At 39.8% G+C, this 19,880-nt stretch overlaps 1 protein-coding gene across 2 annotated transcripts; it reads left to right on the forward strand.

The window, feature by feature from the left end:
- Positions 1 to 5,262: 5,262 nt before the first annotated feature.
- Positions 5,263 to 18,383, forward strand: LOC6560277 (protein Optix). Of its 2 annotated transcripts, XM_001987359.2 has the most exons (4): positions 5,263 to 6,165; positions 7,929 to 8,047; positions 8,132 to 8,381; positions 17,179 to 18,381. In XM_001987359.2, the coding sequence occupies exons 1-4, from the start codon at positions 5,879 to 5,881 to the stop codon at positions 17,945 to 17,947; spliced, it is 1,425 nt and encodes a 474-aa protein (XP_001987395.1). In that variant the 5' UTR covers positions 5,263 to 5,878; the 3' UTR covers positions 17,948 to 18,381. The 2 variants fall into 2 exon arrangements, with proteins under 2 accessions (XP_001987395.1, XP_032590517.1); XM_032734626.1 differs by lacking the exons at positions 5,263 to 6,165; positions 7,929 to 8,047; positions 8,132 to 8,381 and adding an exon at positions 9,011 to 9,108 and having other exon boundaries at positions 17,179 to 18,383.
- Positions 18,384 to 19,880: the final 1,497 nt, after the last annotated feature.

Genomic DNA, 19,880 nt, shown 5'->3' on the forward strand with positions numbered 1-19,880 from the left:
GGCTTAGGCACTCTGACTTGTCTCTTTATTAATACTCGTATTTTTCAATCAGTGCGCCTCGATGCGTCCGGTTTTTTGATATTTTGCGATTTATTAAATTGCGTATAAATTAAAATATTAAATATTTGCAGCGACAAAACTTTTAATTACCAGCCGTTGCTTGCTTGGCATTTTTCGCAGATATTTTCGTTAAATCTTTAAAGGGCTAACGAACCAAACAGACTCCAAGAATACCCCATAAAACTGGACGAGCCACACAAAGGCCTCGCAGAGGAAAACCAAAAACCGATTTGTGTAACTTTTAAATTGAATTTGAATCCCTTTTGTCAAACTCAAATACATGCACTATATAATAAATTTACATTGATTTATTTTTATTTTTTTTTTTGCTGTATTTTCTTCTTTATATCGAGGTCTTACAAATTGGTCCAGCTAGGAACATGCGACCTCTGAGCAACTGGCATAAAGGTGTCGACATTCACAATTTATTGTCGCATTTCCAACAAGGCGCAGGCACAGGACAGACAGACAGACAGACAGAATGACAGACAGTCCGTCCCCTCATGTAAACTGTTCGCATAGCATATATAAATATTCAGGTATATGAAATCAGATTAAATTATCCTTAACAAATTGTGTCTCAAAACGCAAAGCACAAAAGGCAACAACAACTTTGACTAAGGGCGACAAATATGGGGATTTTGGGGAGTATAGAAAAAAAAAAACATCAAAAATAAAATGTTGTCTCTTGTGCTCAGCTCGTATACAGCATATGTAGAGTCCTCCCTAGATTGTCGAGGATAGCTTGGCCAGAAATGTACTTTCTAGCCGCAGGCACAGAATGCCGCACAAAGCACTCTTTTCAGTCTATTAAAACGGTTCGCTGGCTCGCTTGTCGCTCTTGGCCCTTAACTTTTTTGTCAGCTTTGCGGTTAGCTGGCAACCAACAACAACACACTCCCCCTTACTCCCTTACCCCCATTGAGAGCTCAACGAGGCGCGCTTGAAAACACTTTTAATTGCCTTTTAATTGTTTTTGCAAAATGAAATTTTACAGCATAACGGTATTCCAGCATTGAAATCGCACTCACATTTGGCCTAATTACATTTCAGCCTTTTGTGTACGCTGCCCTGTCTGCGCCCATCCCTGGCCCATACCTGATCCCAGTGGGCGTGGGCGTGCCTTCCACCCGCCCAACTGGGCTGGCGAGCGTACATTTTGTCATTTAATGGACCACTGGGCGCATGATTTCATTGAGCCAGTGACACAGTTTGTGGAGGAGTCTTCAGTTTCAGTTTTGCAGTTGAATATTTTGATTAGCGCCTGAAGCGACGAGTCGCGACAACAATATCACAACATCATCATTGCACAAATAACCAGAGAAAGAAGAAGAAGAAGAAGGAGAAGGACCAATAATTACTGCTTCGTTAGGCAATTAGAATGGAATTGAGATTGCTTTTTGAATCAGCGACAAGTTCAAGGGCGACCCTGTTACTCTACCCAAACTACAATGCCAATGGATGTGAATACTGTGAATGAATATGTGGGTGCGTAATTTCTTAGGTAGCTATATCAATTTTATACTTGGGTCGTGGTGGATTGGCGTAGTAAGAGTGGCTTGCAATTACATTCCCAAAGTACTTGAAATATGCAAAGTCAATTTTCGTTATTGTATTCAGCCTACGATATCATTAATATTATATATATATGTGGGTGCCTAGTGGCTGGCAGTTATATTTCAGAAACTGCTTGAGATATGTTTCAAACATTTTTTCGTATGTAATTAAGTGTGATTTAATTGAATATTTACTTACGAAATTGCTATAGATGAGCATTCTGGAACTTTATACAGCACATTTAGATTTTTACAAGAGTTTAGAAGAAACTAACTTTATGGAAATGAAGATTCCTTATATGCTATTTTAATTCAAATTAAACTTGGAGTTTTAAATGCAGTGTCAAATTTGAAAGCGTTGGTTTTTTGCCATTTGATTTTGAAAGTACATTTTTAATGCAAATCAAGTTTCTAAATTTGAATGGGGGTATTAAAAAAATGCTTAAAATTAAATCATGGCTCAACTTTTACGAAATTATGACAGTATGAATAATATGAATCGTCAAGTGGATTTTCGGACTTTTGATTTATAAACTGAAAACCGATTTAAATTTGAATGCAGTCATAATAATGATGGCAACTCATGGTCAAAAATGCATTGATATTTAGCTTTGATAAACTTATGACATTAGAGAATTTAGAAATGATATTGTTTTAACATTAGTTAAAGTTGTAAGGTAGTTTTGCCTCTTAAGCTTCAAGAAATATTTTTTATATTTTTAGTTGCATAGGTCTAGGTTTTTTGCTTATGTATCTATTGTTATCAGCGATTCCCCAACGAAACCCTACGAGGCAGACTAAAACATTTATCCAAAGCATAACAATGCGGCGACGCATAAAACATATAAGATGAAAGATACTATAATGGGCACAGCCAAAGCCACAGCCCAGCAAAAGTTATCACACACACTCATCTATTGTAAATCGTTATGGGAGCTGGCGCAATGCGTACGCTATCAAAGTTATGTATCTATGTATCTATTATGAATGTATCTACAGCCAAGGTAACCCCTAAAGCGGCAATTGTTGTTGTTGTTGCTGTTGTTGTTGCTGCTGTTGTTGCTTGTTGCTGGTTAGTGCTGGTTGGTGTTGGTGTTCGGGCACAATCGCAATCAGTAGCCGTAGTTGCCACCGAAGCCTCGCCTCGCCTCGCCACCTCGCCTCCTCTCCTCTCCTCTCTCCACCTCACTTGTAATGCAATTATCCTAAATGCTCAGCCAACTACTCAAAAAGTCATCGTTCAGATTTAACAAGAGCCAAGCAGCAGCAACTGCCAGCTGCACCGACACCGGTTTCAGATACAAAAAAGCCTCGTGCAAGCGAGATACGGATACGGATACGGCAATGGTTCTGGCTCTCTGCGTCTATATGCTGCTTACTTTGCTTATATGTCTATGGCGTCGTGTTAATGGCGAATATATACACACACACATACATACATACACACGCATATGTACAGCAGTGGGGTGGGGTGTGGGTTGGACACAGTTACGGTTAGGGGCACGCCTCTGTATGGCGGCAATTTCGAAAACTCATTTACTTGTGGCATGTAAACAACTAATCTGTTAACACTACGACAAAGCGCTAAACTTACAACACAACACACTCTGCGCCACACACCGCTCTTCACTCTTCACTCGACACTCTTCAGTCTTCAGTCTTCACTCCCCTGTCCGTCCCACAGTGTCGCTAACCACCCCGCTTTTGACTATGTTGTAGCAGGCAGCAAACCGCGCTTGTAAATACATTTCCCTCATTTGACGGCATAATCAAAAGTTTTTGCTCTTCTTTTTTACACAATTTTTTTCTTTCATTTTTTTGCCTTTGCCAAAATGAAACCTAAATTTCGTATTCTGTATGGATTTTAGGGGTTAGCTGTGCTGGCAAGGGCTGGAAGCTATGATTTCCTTAGCGGTCCCGTTAGCAGCGAGGTTGACGTCGACCGAGCCAGCCACATAGTATCAAACATTTTGCTACACTTACACAATATGTTGCACTTACAGTGGGTCAACGAATTTTTTAAGTTATGAATGCAACTAAATATTCTGCTAATAGTATTGAGCAGTCTATTCAAATAATGAGAATTCAGCTATAAAGAAATCAAAAATTGCTTAAGTTGATTTGGTCGGAAACCTTAAAACTATGATTATGTTTTAAATATTTAAATAATGTTGTTGGCTTTATCTAATGATTTGAGAATGCTATATTTATTTAAATATACAGGTTCTAAATTTGTAGTATCTTTGAGATGAACCAATAAAATTGAGTTTTTAACAATATTGACTGCAAAAGTGATTAATCATTTTAATACACTTGATTTTGAGAACACAAACATAAACTCATTAGAGAGTCGATGACAACGAATTTTCCAAAAGATTCTTATTGTTAGCTTTCTAATTTATATATATATATATAATCGCAAGTAAACATACTTTTTTAAGCGTATTTTCGAATTGTTTTTATTGTTGGAAGGGCTATTTAAGTTATTTAAATTGAAATATACAATGACACTATTTTTAAGCATAAATTCATATTGTTTTTATTGTTCGAAGGGTTATTTAAGTTGCCGAATTTGGAATATACAATTGTAAAAAATTTAACCACCACTATGATATATTTCTTATAAGTTAAAAAAATGTATTAGTTTTTCAATATTTTCAAATGAAAATTTTTAATATGTTGTTTAGTATTCCACTTATTTGTGAAAGAGAGCACTGGTCTTGTAATGTATATTAAAATAATATTAAATTTTAAGCGATAGGCTCTAGCAAGTAACGAAGTTATATATATTATAGAACATGCTTACACAATTTCTTATCCCTAACTACATATATCATTATTTGAAAGTCTTTGCTTTCTTTTAAGTATACACCTCTAACTAGCTGCCAAATAGATTGACTGGTTATGTAAATAAATGTGCTTACGTCTCAAATGGGGAAACCCTATTTGTTTTTTTTATTAGCAATCGAACCACTGTGCAGCAGGGCGCTGCTCTTGCCTGTAGCCTGTAGCTGCCGCTTTATTTGATTTCTTTATCAAAATATCAACGAACCGCTGCCTTCCTCCTCACACATCACACAGCAACTGCCCCTCCCTCCCCCCCCCCCTTGTTCGACAACCCATTGCAATTGTAACTGTATGTATGCATGTATGTATGTAGGTATGTATATATGTATGTCTGCTTGTGTATGTATAGCAGGGCTTATATACATTTCATTTAAACGCAACCGGGGCTGACTACCACCGCAGCCGCAATGCCGCCGTGCGAGCGAGACAAGTGCTGGCAGTGCTGGCATGCATGCGTGCGAGCGAGACGACTAGTGTGTCATCATCGTTCAGGCCACTCAGCGACTTTTAGTGCGCCCAGGAACGCCTACCCAACAGCCACTGCTCTCTGCCCCGGGTATGGTGGTGTTTCTCAGTATCCGTATCTGTTACTCAGTCTCTGTGTGTGTGTGTGTGTGTGTGTGTGTGCCGCAACTCGTTTCTGTATCTGTGTGTGTGTGTGTATCTGTATCTGTAGCTGGCAGCTGGCAGCAGTAGCTAGTAGCTGCTGCTGGCTCTGTTGCTGCCAGAGTATCTGTATCTGTGGCGCGTCATTGTTGTGCGTTGCCCCGTTGCCATCGTAACCAACGTTGTCGCCGCCGTCGCCGTCGCCGTCGCCGTCGTCATCATCATCGTCGTCGTCGTCGTCGTCCATCGCATAGTAGGCAGCTCAGTTACAAGACCATTATTTGACGTATTTTTTGTGCGCTCGGTTGTACAGCTTTTGGTTTGGTCGCGTCGGATCGGTCTTGGTTATATCCATAGCACAACGCCCCAGCTTGGTCACACTGCGAACGCAATCCGGATTTGGATCAGCAGCAGCCAGCAGCCAGCCAGCCAGCCAGCCAGCCAGTTGCACTTTCGTTGTTGTCGTTGTCGTCGTCGGGTATCGGAATCATTTATTAGCATTCATTTGCTGTAATCATCGAAAAAGGATCCCCAACAAACGTCGCGTGTGATCGATCCACCAAAATGCCAAGTTAATCAACTGAGTGACTTGTGCTTAACAGATATATATATATATACACATAGAGAAAGTATATATATATGCGAAATATCTAGTGACTGTGTGTTTTGGAATATTACAACAACAAAAAATATACATAAATACTGTGTGTGGTTTTTGCTTGGGAAAATAGTACTCGTCGATACTAAAATTCTTTCGTTTTGGTGCGGAATAGTATGCGAATTTGTTCACAGTGGATTCAACGCATAAAATGGCCGTTGGACCGACGGAGGGCAAACAGCCGCCCACAGAGACATTCTCGCCGACCCATCATCAGATTATAGCACCCAGTCCGATATTGGCTGTGCCGACGCTGGCCTTCTCCGCCGCCCAAGTGGAAATCGTATGCAAGACCCTAGAGGATTCCGGCGATATTGAGCGTCTGGCGCGATTCCTATGGAGCTTACCGGTCGCGTTGCCCAACATGCACGAGATACTCAACTGTGAGGCGGTGCTCCGGGCCCGGGCTGTTGTCGCCTATCATGTCGGTAACTTCAGGTAGGCTCTCCTCCAAAATTGCCCATTTAGCCAAATGAAAAAAGAAGAAAAAAAAAACAAAAACAAAACCGGCAAAAAAACAAAAATAAACAAAAAAAAGCATTCAGCTCAAATATCAGCTCTGATTAACCTCGATCTGCCGTTGACAAGGAGCAAATTTGGGGGTAATAGGGAGCAGCAGGGGGAGGAAGAGTCGGGCACAATTTGGTTATTCGATAGTTTTTCGTTGAGCTTTCTGTCTGTGTTGAAGTTGTTGGACACGGACACAATGAGCTACGTAAATTAATAAACAATGGCATTAATTTACTAATTAAAGAACTCGACTGGGGCCCCCAAACAATTGCAGCAGCAGACTTTGATTAATAAAACACCGACCTCCGAACAAAAGGCACAGCCAGGATTCTGATCTATAGGAGTGTGCTCTCTGACATTTCAGCTTCCGTCTCGTCTCTATTGGAATGCTTTTGCACAAAAACTATATTCTCAAGTTACACACACTAAACACAGAATAAAACTCAAATAAAAAAGCAATTTGAAATTGCCGGAAACAGTTCATTGAAACTACTACTGACAAGATTTGCATGCTTAGCTTTCAGTTAAACAAAACTCAAATAAATGCCAAGATTAGCTGATCTGAGAACATTTCAGCTTGCTTGAACATCAAATTTCCCACACGAAAGAGTTTATGGAAATGGTTGACTAAATAAATGTATGTCCACAATTAACTGCATGATTGACAAACTACTTTAACTAGTCATAGATACATGTATCCAACGCATACTGTACCGCGCTGAAGTTGCCTCAAGATCAGGTTATTAACAAGTGGACAAACACGTCTCCACGCGACTCTCCATCTTTGAGATATCATTAAACAAATACTGAAAACATTTATACGTTTTATTACAGCCCGCTTATGGCTGAATCAAGTTTGATATATTGCTTATGACAGCTGACAACTGACAACAACAAAAATATCCATTGAGCAATGTGCTTTAATACATATTTTGCAAGTCAACTAAATGCTAACTAGTCGAGTAACGTATTAAAAAATATGAAAACGATTGGGAAATAATAAGTATTAAGTGCTTTGCATAAAACAAGTAATTAAAGCTGCCTGATGTCCGAAAAAACGTTAGCTTCACTTTTAGCATACTTAGCCAGTATTTAAATACTTAAAATGAGTTTAGATTGTGTAACTTTTAACAGTTTAAATTGCTAAAAACTCAATCAATCTTTCTATTTACATATATTCATCTGCATATATTTCACATGTCAATCACTGTCTTTATATAAAGCGAACAAATACACACATATATATATATCCATATATAATCCGAGAAGAGCTTCTGAAATAGCAAGTGATTTGATTGCTTTGAGCTGCAAAAATAAATGACTTTCAATTAAAACAATTTATTGAACTGAACTGAGCTGTCAACGCCAGTGACGACAATCAATGCTTATGAAATTGTTTCAAAATACATACATATGCCGAAGTTAGAAGCGAACTGAGGAACGACACGAGTCCATTAGTCACAGCACAGCAGGACATTCAGGATATGCCCAGCAGCTTTTACTTTTAGGGTTGTTTAGCTTGAGTGTTATATGGAATAAATATATCCAACGTAAAATGCTGATCGAGATAGCGAATTAATTTAGATAAATAACTAAACAGTTGACTTGAATCCTTCAGCTAAGACATCTTTTTATTAAATGAAAATTTGAATGCCAATCATTTAAATTATTTTATTGTCTGTTTTTTTTAGGGAACTGTATGCAATAATAGAGAATCATAAATTTACAAAAGCATCCTATGGCAAACTGCAGGCAATGTGGCTGGAGGCGCACTACATTGAGGCAGAGAAGCTGCGAGGTCGTTCGCTGGGTAAGTACCAAACTCACAAAATATTCCTAGCCATATGCCTAACCAGATCATAACCCTATATCATATAATATATGCTAATTGCAGGTCCCGTTGACAAATATCGTGTACGCAAAAAGTTTCCGTTGCCGCCAACGATTTGGGATGGCGAGCAGAAGACGCACTGTTTCAAGGAGCGCACGAGAAGTTTGCTGCGCGAATGGTACCTACAGGATCCCTATCCGAATCCAACCAAGAAACGTGAACTGGCCAAGGCCACCGGCCTGAATCCCACGCAAGTGGGCAATTGGTTTAAAAATCGACGTCAACGCGATCGTGCCGCTGCTGCCAAGAATCGGTAAGTTGATCCAAGATGCATCATTAGTTGGCCATTAGAAAAATGTGCAAAAGCCAACAGCCAACAGCATCAGCAGCAGCAGCAGCAGCTGAGTAATCCGAGCTGCTCGCTGCTGCTGCTGCTCGCTGCTGCTGCTGGCCATATTAAAGCGCCGTCAAGCAAAGCAGGCGTAAACTGATATCTATCAGCATCCATGTGGAAGTGGAAAATAATGTGGATCGCGGGGGTCGCACACAGGAGCAGGCAGTAGGCAGTAGGCCGAGCCGTGTAGTGTGTGCCGCTGCTGCTGCTGCTGGTCGCTGCTCGCTGCTGGCGTTTCCATTTCATTGATCCGTGCCGGCGGCGGTGGCGGCGGCATATCCATCGAAGCGTTCTCAATTTCTGCCGTTTGTTGCGGTCGTCGCTTTTGGCCACATTAAAATGACCGCCGACGATGACAACAGCAACAGCAGCAGCAGCAGCAGTAACAGCAACAGCAACAGCAACAACAACAGCTGTATTGAGCAGTTACAACAACAATATTGTAAGCGCAGCTCATGCTTCAGTTGAAAGGTGCAACCGCTTGAAAAATAAAATAAAATATAAAAAAAAAATTGATAAAACAAAAAAACAAACGGGGCAAAAACACAAAACTCGACCAATTCGCGCGAAGTTGAAATGAAGAAGATCCAGCGGCCAAAGTGAAAGATGGCAAGTTAAGTGGAATGACATGGCAAGAAAAAGCAAAGTAAGCCCCACTGATCTCAAGTACGCTGCTCCTGCAGATGCGCAAAATATTTCTCAAGTTGATTCTACCTGCTGTGCAGGCAAAGCTACCAAAGCTCCCTGCCTCCCTCCCTCCCTCCCTAACCCACCTTCTCCCGCACTCCCCCTCGACCAGTTGCCAACCACATTTTAGCATTCTTTAGAAAAAGAGTTGCAGGCGCAAGCAGCTGAGAAGAACCGTGTTTATTAAGTTAGGAGCTCGCCTCGAACTGAATGAATTTGCACAAAGCGCCAACAGCAGCAACAACAACAAAAACAACAACAACAACAACAGCAACAGCAACAACAACAACAGCAACAGCAAAAAGCGAAGCTGGCAAGCGCCTTTTGGGAACGGGTCATTAGTTAAAATGATGGCGATTATTTCGACTTGTAAGCCTAGCAGCCGGCAAGCGGATACACGCCAACGACCATTACAACTCCATCTTCATCTTCATATCCAACTACAACAACAAGAACACCAACAACAACAACAAGAAAAAAGCCTTTAGCAGCCTCTCCGTCTGTCTCTGTGTGCGCAGTGCTCCAAAGCGACAACAAAACCAAGTGGCAACAAGTCGCAGCAGTCCTAGTTTTGAGCTGCAGCTCGAGTTGGATTTCGAGTTTTGGGCTCTCGTGTAGTCATCGTGCTATTAAGCAGCCAACAAGACAAGAAAGCCGGCAAACTCCGACAAAAAACCAAACAAAACAAGACAGATCAGCTTACTTTGGCAAGCAGCAGATTAAATACCCTTTCAAATTTGAGGCAAACTACTTACAGGAATATTAATGTGTATATAATATATATATATTATTGAAGCCTAATAAGACTCCTAACTAGAGAGATTAAAAACTCTAGAAGAACAAAGAAATTTCCTTGACCTTTCAGCGAATTCCTTTTAAAGGAACAGTATAATAATGTTGATTAAACTTTGGCAAAATATTAATATCCTTGTAAAATACTTGATTACGATATCTTGTAAAAGAAATGAGTTGTTCATACGAGAAATCATATCTCTATCAATAGTTACTATTGGAATTAGACTAATCAGTTGCCCAATTCAGCCAATTACTACGTATATATATAGATATATATGCATAGACTGAAGCAAGGATAGCTTCTGTATATATATATAGCATAAAGACATATTTCTTCAGTTCGCGTTACACATTGCATGACAAACCATAAACTCCCTCTTTAAGGGCATATAAAAATCAACAGCAACAAACAAAATATGAAATTAAAAGCCGTTCACATACGACGATACTATACTATATATGTATATATGTCTGCCCGACTGGCTGACTGGCTGCCTGGCTGACTGCCTGCCATTCAATGGGGCATCAAGATCGACAGCGCCAGCAATAATGATGAGCATCAACTGAGACATTCTAACCAGATACCCCCTCGACAGACAGTCAGACAGAGACAGAGAGAGAGAGAGAGAGAGAGACAGTGAGAGGGAGATAGAGAGAGAGGGAGATGGGGAGAGTTAGGGTAAGGAGAACAGAGCAAATAAGAGGCGCTGACTTTTCAAGCATTGAGTGCTGAAAAATTGTTAACATTTTTGCTACTGCACTTGAGCACAGCAGGCTCTTGGCCGTCTTGCCGGGTTTTTGGAGTATCTGCTCCGCGATACGAACGATATACACTTTGATGGTTGTTTTATATAAATATTCTTGTTGTTGTTTTTGTAGTCAGTTGGTAAATCAATCATAACAGCAGCTAGACAGAGCCACAGCCGACAGAGCTGACAGAGCTGACAGAGCAGCATTAGAAAGGCCAAACTGGCAACTGGCAGAGCAGCTCCCGAAATTGAGTTATTAAGATATTAACTATCAAATTTAAACAGCTGGCAGTCAAACAGTGGCGCAATAAAATTTTCGTCAAGCCCTGTTAACTGAGATACAAATGTAATGCATTACAAATGCGCTGCATAAAGCAGTCTTTGGCATGCAAATCGTTGTGCATTTTTGCCAAGTAATGGATTATACTTTAATCGATGTGGTAATCTCTTCCTCTAATGCTTTGCAACTAGTTTGCATTATATTTGTGAGTCATCTCAGAAAGACATTTATATTATCTTTACTTGAAAATCCTCAAAAAACTGTGGGATACACTGTGATGTAAAATTTAAATATATTTTAGGTAAAAGTAACTTTGATAAATGATTTTTCTCTTTGCCAATATTTTTGTTAATATTTTCTCAAATAATTGATATATAACTAATCTCTATTCCATAAGAAAAATGCTCTTTGTTACTGGGACTTTTTCTATATTTTATATTTAGGATATTTTAAAAGATATACTAAACAGATCAGAACTGTAACAACAGTCATTATCAGTAGCTTCTTTATCCACAACAGACAACAGAGTATCCAGCAGTCGACCAATTTTGACTGCAGCATTCTGACAGCCTTAAATTCCTTCGTGAAACAGCAAATTTTTCAATGTGAAATATGAAGTTTAGCGGCCTTTTAAAACTCGATAAGAAATACATCAAAATGTGTGGTTAAGTTTAAAAGAAATATCTACAATTTCCAGCAGAAATCTTAAGCAAAACTTAATGAAATAATTTGTTAATGGAAAGAATTTGAGATTTGAAATAGGAACAACTGTTCAGTTTTCTGTTGAATGTCTTGTGGCTAATTCAATTAGCAAGTCATAGGCTTGAGTTCGTTCAATTATAAAGCACCACTTGATGGACGATCCAAAAAGAGGGGGAGTTGAAGATGGATTGAGAGGGAACGAGATGGTTGGTAGAGCGAGAGGGGGCCAAGTGGTATTCATTCAATGTAATTCATAAAATCCACACAGATTATTTTATTGCGTGAATTACACAAAATGAAATGCGAGCTCGTGATAGCCACTAAAAATCTACACACACACGCACACACTCAGGGCAACACACACGCACAACAACCAAGCGCCTCAAAAACAGAAGCCAAATTAGGAGACACAGTGGGCGGGTGTCAGTGAACACGGCATGAATTATGCGGGCGAGAGGGTGCAGGGGGCAGGGGGGAGGGGGGCCGCAACAACTGTGGCAACAACAGCAATTTGTCAAGCACAGAGCACACGAAATGAGGCAGCAGAAATGAAATCAACGGCAATTGAAATGGGAATAAGATTTGTAGTGTGTGTTTTTGTATGCACAGAAGTGTAATAAAAATGAATGGGAATAACAATAACAAATACAACAAAAGCAACAACAACAACAAATAAACACACGCATACAACAAATATGTTGTAAATGTCAATGATCAATCAAAATATTACACACACATATTATGTGGTTAAAGAAATTACCTCGGGAAAATAAAGAAATTGAAGGACGACTCTAATGTTGATGATGATGATGATGATGATGGTGAGTAGAAGAAGAACCCTGTGAACTGGGCTCAAGTGCTCAAGAGGCTGTTCATCGATTTCCCAACAGCTCGAATTCTAATGAAGAAAGGTTGCCGATGCGACTACGATGTGAAGCCCCCAAAATGATGGAGTCTCCGGTCGAATCCAGTCCAGTCAGAAGCTGCAGCCATTGTCAATATCCAAATCCGAGTGCCCACTTGGCTGCGCGTTCGGACAGGCACACTTGAGCCCCATAAGTACCCATACCCAATACCAAAAAGAAAGAAAAAAAAATAAAAATAAAATAAAAACCAGGCAGTTTCCAACCGAACCGAGAGAAACACTCAAAGATGTTTGCACAAAGCAACTACCGTTTCGGTGGCTTGTGAGAAAAATATACAAGATACAAGATACAATGCAGGAGGAGCAGGAAGAAGCAGGAGAGTGATGTGTGGAGGGGGAGGGCGGTGTTCATCGCCCACTTCAGCAGCGTGTAGAAAGTGTATTAAAGAAATCAATGTTATAAAGAATGAACACAAAGTTTAAGAGTCATTCGAGTCAGCCTCATCGAACACCGGATGTGGATGTGAATGAGTGAATGTGCATCATAGTTGGACTTGTGCTGGGGGAAGGGAGTGGGTGGAGGGGGAGGGGATGGGAGTACATTCATATATTGACAAGTGAAATGTATAACGAGTAGCGCTGTAGCAAAAGTAAATTGTGCAAATAAGCGAACCCAACTGAAACTGGAACTGAGCAAAAGATAACAAAATATTCAAATTGAACAAATTTTAAATCCCGTTTGTCAACAGATCTCAGACGAGAGAGCAATATAAAAAAAAAATACAAAAATGGGCATTTGAGCGGCAACAACGACAAAATAAACGTTGATTGCGTTTAGCGCCGGGGCACAACCCAAAACTCAAACTCAAACTCAAACCCAAAACCCAAAACTCAACCCCCGGAACAAAATGTTATTCGGTCCACTTAAGCGCTCGAACCCCTGGGATTTGGGCACTTCTCTACTACTGCTGCCACTTCTGCCTCTGCTGCTGTCTAAATATTTACACAATTTATAACTTTCAATTTGAATGACACAATTATCGAAATGCGTTGAGTTTAAATTCATTGCGCCTCAATTTGCATTATGCCTAACAAATAATGTCAATTTTAATCGATTGCTGGTATCAACATTCGAGGATATTTTAAGAAATATAACAGAGTTTGGAACTGTAGAATTGCTGACATCAATATAAGATAATAGTTACTGTATTCACTCATTGGGTATTACTATGTCCATTCAAATGCTTAAATTGTTAAATGTAAACTTTAATATCTATAGGATATATCTATATCTAACCTTCACAGAACTGAAGATTAACTTAGCTTTTCACACCACATTTTCCATTTTCTTAGTGCTGTCTACAAATGTATTTTTCCTTAAATAATTTAAGGTTTAAAACAAAAAACTTCAATCTCAACTTGAACTAATTTTTGTTTCATTAACTTCGCATTGCTCATGCCTAAAAATATTTATTTAAGACAAAATCAATTTAAGAACGTTTCCAAAACAAAACACATTTATTTTTCAATTATTTCAATTTCAATTTTTAAATTAAGCAATATTCGCAGCTAAAAATTGATTATAATCGATAGTTTCAAATGGCTTAACATTCAAATTTCAGAGCCATATTTTAATAAGGAGAAAGAGTTGTAAACCTTTTTTTTTGCTTTTGGCCTATGATCAGATCGTATTACCAGGCAGCATTCTTGCAGCTGAATAAGTTTTCACAATACCAACAGAAAGAGAGAGGGGGAAAGGGTGAGGTAGAGGGAGAGAGGGAGAGGGAGAGAGAGAGGGAGGCAGTGACCAAATACGTATACAAGAATCTTCTGACATGAGCCGATTAAGGCATTTCAATGTCTCGGCCCGCTGCTCAGGTTACCAGTTAACCGTGGAGGGTATCTGCAGGGTTAACTCTACCTCCCTTTCTACCTCTTTCTCTCTCTCTCTCTCACACGCACTCTGTCGCTCTCTCTGTCTGCCCTTCTCTGGGGCTGTGTCCATGCGAATGTCACTCACTTTCTGTTGTGTCCACGCGGGTAATTACATACGTGTCATTTCGGTTTCGGTTAGGTGCCACAGTATCAGATTCCCAACACACACACACACACACACATTTATATATATATATATATTTATACGTATTTAAACCCTTTTTGGGTCTCTGATCTGTTTGGTCAATTGTTTGGAAAATATATATCATATTCGTATCGAACTTCAATGAAGCGATAAACACGACCTTGGATCAGCGCCCGTGCCAGATTTGTACGCAGATACTATATATATATATATATATATTGCTTATCGAAGAGTTATTAAAAGCAAGTTGCTGCTTGGAGCTTCAGTGAAGCGTAATCGCTACCGCTAAAAGCTACAATTTCACAAAAATTTGTCAGCCATTTTTGTATGGTTCGCTTTTTGACCCACCGCAAACTCGAACTTCCCATAGTTCCCATAAACGCATAACTTTCCCAAAAAAGAACTGGCCGTTGATAATCATATGGGAGATTCATATACTGGCAACCCAGCAGCGGGTAGCAGTAGTCAGAATCGTTTGATCTGTGCCAGTTATTCATCAGCAGTCATGGATAGACTGGTGGAGAATGATGCGAGTGTCAAGTGGTAAATGGTAATCCATCAAGTTGGCGCATTAGGCAACTAAACGATTCCATTTTCAAGCCCGAACACCCGACAGAAAAACACCGCAGAACACAAAATGGAAATAAAAACAGGAAAAAAATGAAACAAAAGGTAGCCGCAGATATATTTCGCAGCTCCAACTGAGTTGTGACTGCGACGGATTGTTCGCGGGGCATTTGTTGCTCCCAGTGCCAGGGCATCATTAATCACACAACACGAGCCGCAAAAGGACAAGGGAATGGGGACAGGCAGAAGGCTGTGCAACATTATTAATGCTGATGGGTCAACAAATTGCGGCAAAAGTTCGGAGCGAATCCTAACCGATAATTATGACAGTGCAGGAGTCATGGTGTGATGCAGATGATGATGTATATGAGTACCGAACACCACTCGAAAACATCTCAGCTCCCCACCCCTCTATCTGCCTCTCTCTGTCTCTGTCTCTGTCTCTGTCACACTCTCACTGATGACTCTATAAATATGCCGACGATGCGGCCACTGTTGCACAGTTGCTTCTCCTAATCAAGTCATCTCCGTGTGTCCAGGGGCCAGCACACCTTTGTTTTGGCCACAGATAATTTGTCTTAACCATGTGTGAAAGTTGCGTCAGATTTATCGGCCGCCTGCCCGCCGACAAATGAACCCCATAATGGGCGTATTTAGAGGCGACCCAAACACGCAACAAACTTGCAGCATGCAACACATGCTCGCCCTATTCACTAATTAACACCGTAAGACCGTTCAAAACCTAATTAAAGTTGCATTTTCAGTTAACAAGTGAGAATATACCAAATGAACACCTCTCACAATTTGAACTCAGATCACTACTTGCATTTGTCACGGATCATAAATTGTTGTTGCTTTATATAAAACCACTAAACGTTTACACGGCATAATTAACTCTTTCACCAGTCTTAGAATGCTGCTCATTTTGAGTCTGTAAGCCTCACAGATCAGTCATTAATATCAACTAATTAACCCTTTAGTTATAGCGTTTAGAAAGAGGCGTTGAAAGTTGTGTTTTATAGATCAAAATAGAAGGGAAAGGAAAGAAAGATTTTGATTAAATAGTCAGATATTCTCTCTCTTAAGAATGTGTTTTACTTTCTTTACTCAATTAAATAATTAAAATGGCAATATAATAGGGAAAAATCACACTTCTTATATATAATAGTAAAAATCTCGAAATTGTGGTTTACTATTATTATTATGGGGGGGATTGCACCGATCTATTGTGCCCCCTTCTGAGCCTGTAGCTCTTCCATCAGCCCCAGTTCCCGCACGAATATTAGGATCTTTGTTGGGTTGAGGTCTTCCATGTCTCTGAAATTCATAACATGCATCCCTAGGATGCTGTGCCTTCTTCTAGTTAAGGCGACACATTCTGCTAGGATGCATCGAGGTTTCCTCCGCCCTTTCACAAAACCTGCACAAATCGCTACTATAAATACCTAGTTTAGATATGTGAATTGTGGTTTATACTTTATCGAAATTAATTACAATATTTATTATATAAATGTTAAACAGATATATGAGTCTTATAATTGAAAGGTGCACTTAAGCTATGAATTATTAAAATCTGTTCAGAGAATATTTTATATAGTATATTTGAAGTAAATTAAACACACTGCTCACATTACAGTTCACCGCTTTTAATTAACCTTTTCTAATGAACATTTTTTACACACATTACTCAGCAATAATAAGTTGAATAATATTTAATGTTTTCTAATGAACAATAATGCAAATTGCTGAGATTTATTAATGAGAGATTTAAGCCTAAGGGGGATGGACTCTAAGCTAAAATATTACAAATTAATCTAAAGAAAAAATTGAATAATATACATAAATTCCAGATAATAAGATCAACAATTAAAGGCTTTAAAATTAAGACAATTCATTACTTAATCAATCATTACTTAATCAATCATTACATAATCAATCATTACCTAATCAATCATTACTAACTCTTTTTCGATCCTTCTCTCTCTTTGCAGCATACAGCACAATCAGAACAATTCGGGAATGGGTTGCCGCAGCCGTCGGGCTGAAGGAGCCGCATCGCCAACTCCATCGGATAGCTCCGATTCGGATATATCTCTGGGCACGCATTCGCCGGTGCCGAGTAGTTTGCAGCTCCAGCACAGTCCCGGCAGCATGTCCAACGGGGCCAACGAGGAGAGTCTCAGCGTCGACGACGATAAGCCGCGTGATTTGAGCAGTGCGCTGCCTTCGCCGACCCCACCGCAGCTGCCGTCGGCATATGGTGGGGGCGGTGGAGCGGGTGCTCCAGCTGGACTACCCAGCTGTTTGCCGCCGTTCAAGCTGGATGCGGCGAGCAGCCTGTTCAATGCTGGCTGCTACCTGCAAAGCTTTAGCAACCTGAAGGAGATGTCCCAGCAGTTTCCCATCCAGCCGATTGTCATCCGGCCGCATCCGCAGCTGCCACAGCCGTTGGCACTAAATGGCAGCGCTGGTGGCGGCGCCGGAGGAGCACCACATCTGCATCATCCGGCGTATGCGGCTGCGTATAGTGTCGAGTGTGGTGTTGTGGTGCCACCACTGCCGCCCAAGCTGCGCATCAATTCACCCGAGAAACTCAACTCGACAGCGGTGGCAGCTGCGGCGGCGGCAGCGGTGGCCGCCTGTGCAACGACGACGACAACAGCGACGGCAACGACGGGCTATCATCACAGTGGCCAGCTGTTGCATCGTCCGTTCTCCACATCGCCAGAGTTGAAGCATAGTGCGCCGGAGATCACATGATATCATCAGCGCGTGTGAGGCGGCGGCGGCCTTGCCCCAAGGGTTTCTCTGCACAGTCCCTCCACCCGCTGCTCCTCCCGCTCCTCCCGCCCCTTGCACTAAGGCCCAGCTAATTCAAATTGTTTCAATTTTTATTAAGTTTAAGTCATTGCGTTAGTTAAGCATTCAACTTCGGGTACAATTCGAGCGCCCGAAAGCAATAACAACTTCATTTCGTACTGGCATCTGTTTCCTAAAATAAAGAATAAAAACAAGAAGAAAAACTATACATAAAGTACATAAAGTACAGCTGAGGAGAAATATCGAAAAACAACAGAAATATATAGTATATATATATATATATATACTTATATTTATAAAACTTGGTCGCACACTTTTCAAAGATAGTTATTTAAGATTTACGCATATGAAAATCGAATTGGGGAACTGACAAAAAAAACAAAAAAAAATACAAAAATAAACAAAAAACAAACAACTGAAAATTCAAGCAGTTTTTCATTCTAATTTCTGTGTGTGTACGTATTTGTAAATAGAGTTTAAGTATGCAAATCATAGTGCTTACGTATACATTTAGAATGCAATAAAAACAATACAAAAACAAAAACAAACGAAATGAAACAGTTAAGAATTTAAATCATTACCGAAAACAATTGCAATTGATCTTTTTATTTGAGGGTTGGGCAATTTCAGCAGGAAAGAACCAAACTTTAAACTTTAATTGAGAGTTAAGACTCAACTCGAAACTTATTTGAAGGCAAGTAGAAGAATTGCCATGGAATGGAAATTTTCTAATACCTATTCAAGAAAATAACTCAAGTAAATTTTTAATATTTTCTGGGTATTTAAGGGGATTTAAGGATTTAAGAAAGCTTTAAAGAGACAAACATTATGGACACTTCAGAGAAATGGAAACTACGACAATTATATTGATCAAATATTGTCAAATATCAAAATGAATTAAACATATTTCATAGAGGACTTTCATGACAAAAGAAGTCTAAGGAAATTAAATTTATTTATTTTCAGGGAAGCGAATTATCATTTATAGTTATTACTAAAGGAATTATCCCAAGATTTTTATAAAAAATATTGCTTAAAACAACTAATCAAAACCTAATCAAGCGAACAAGGTACCGCAATATAATATATATATATTTATATTATATTATTAAGATATAGTATTGCTTAAAACTATTACTAAAAGAATATTTTTGTGGACACATTTTCCATTTAAAACATATGAATCAGAACCTAAACATTTAAAAGAAATAATCTTTTAAAACCATTCCAAAGCAAGTTCAATTAACTTAGTACAAAAAGCAAAATATCTTTAGATAAGTTTATATGTTAGCATATGCTGCTTAGTTTCAGCACATTCCGGTTTTGCGCAGTGTACTTGCTGTCGTTGCTTAAGCCCTGTTAGGGGATCTGCTATTCTAGCAGTTGATATTTATTTTGAAATAAAATATCAATTTCTGTGTAAACAACAACAAACGCTGACTTGGAAAAAATAAAGGCGAGTGTATTGAAATGCTGCCACCGAGCCGCAAATGCAGCCAGAAGTCAACTGCAACAACAGTGCGTCGAGGGAAACAACAACAACATCAAAAGCAAAACAAAATATCAGCCTGCTAAAAACTGTGGCGTCGACGTCGGCGTCAGCGTCGGCGTCGGTGTCGACGCTTTGGTTGAACACTGGCGCCAACGATGACATGTCCTACTTGAGTGGTTTACTTAGCTGCCTTATGAAAATATCCGTGCTGTGGGCAAACACACACACACACACACAAACACACACACACACACACAAGCGATCACATCAGCAGCGACCCGCTCACCCAGCCAGATCAGTATAAGAGCTAAAACAGCTAAAACAGCCCATCAGGCTGTAGATCCATAAATGACTCTACGGCCAGACGATGGCAGAGGCCAC

The sequence above is a fragment of the Drosophila grimshawi genome, unplaced genomic scaffold, assembly GCF_018153295.1.
Source record: "Drosophila grimshawi isolate 15287-2541.00 unplaced genomic scaffold, ASM1815329v1 contig_1369, whole genome shotgun sequence".
Lineage (NCBI taxonomy): Eukaryota > Metazoa > Arthropoda > Insecta > Diptera > Drosophilidae > Drosophila > Drosophila grimshawi.

Bases quoted from the DNA above. Each gene is read 5' to 3' on its own strand.
- LOC6560277 (XM_001987359.2), top strand. From the start codon at position 5,879: ATGGCCGTTGGACCGACGGAGGGCAAACAGCCGCCCACAGAGACATTC. The intron at 6,166-7,928 runs GTAGGCTCTCCT...TGTTTTTTTTAG, and splicing joins TATCATGTCGGTAACTTCAG to GGAACTGTATGCAATAATAG. The intron at 8,382-17,178 runs GTAAGTTGATCC...CTCTCTTTGCAG, and splicing joins GCCGCTGCTGCCAAGAATCG to CATACAGCACAATCAGAACA.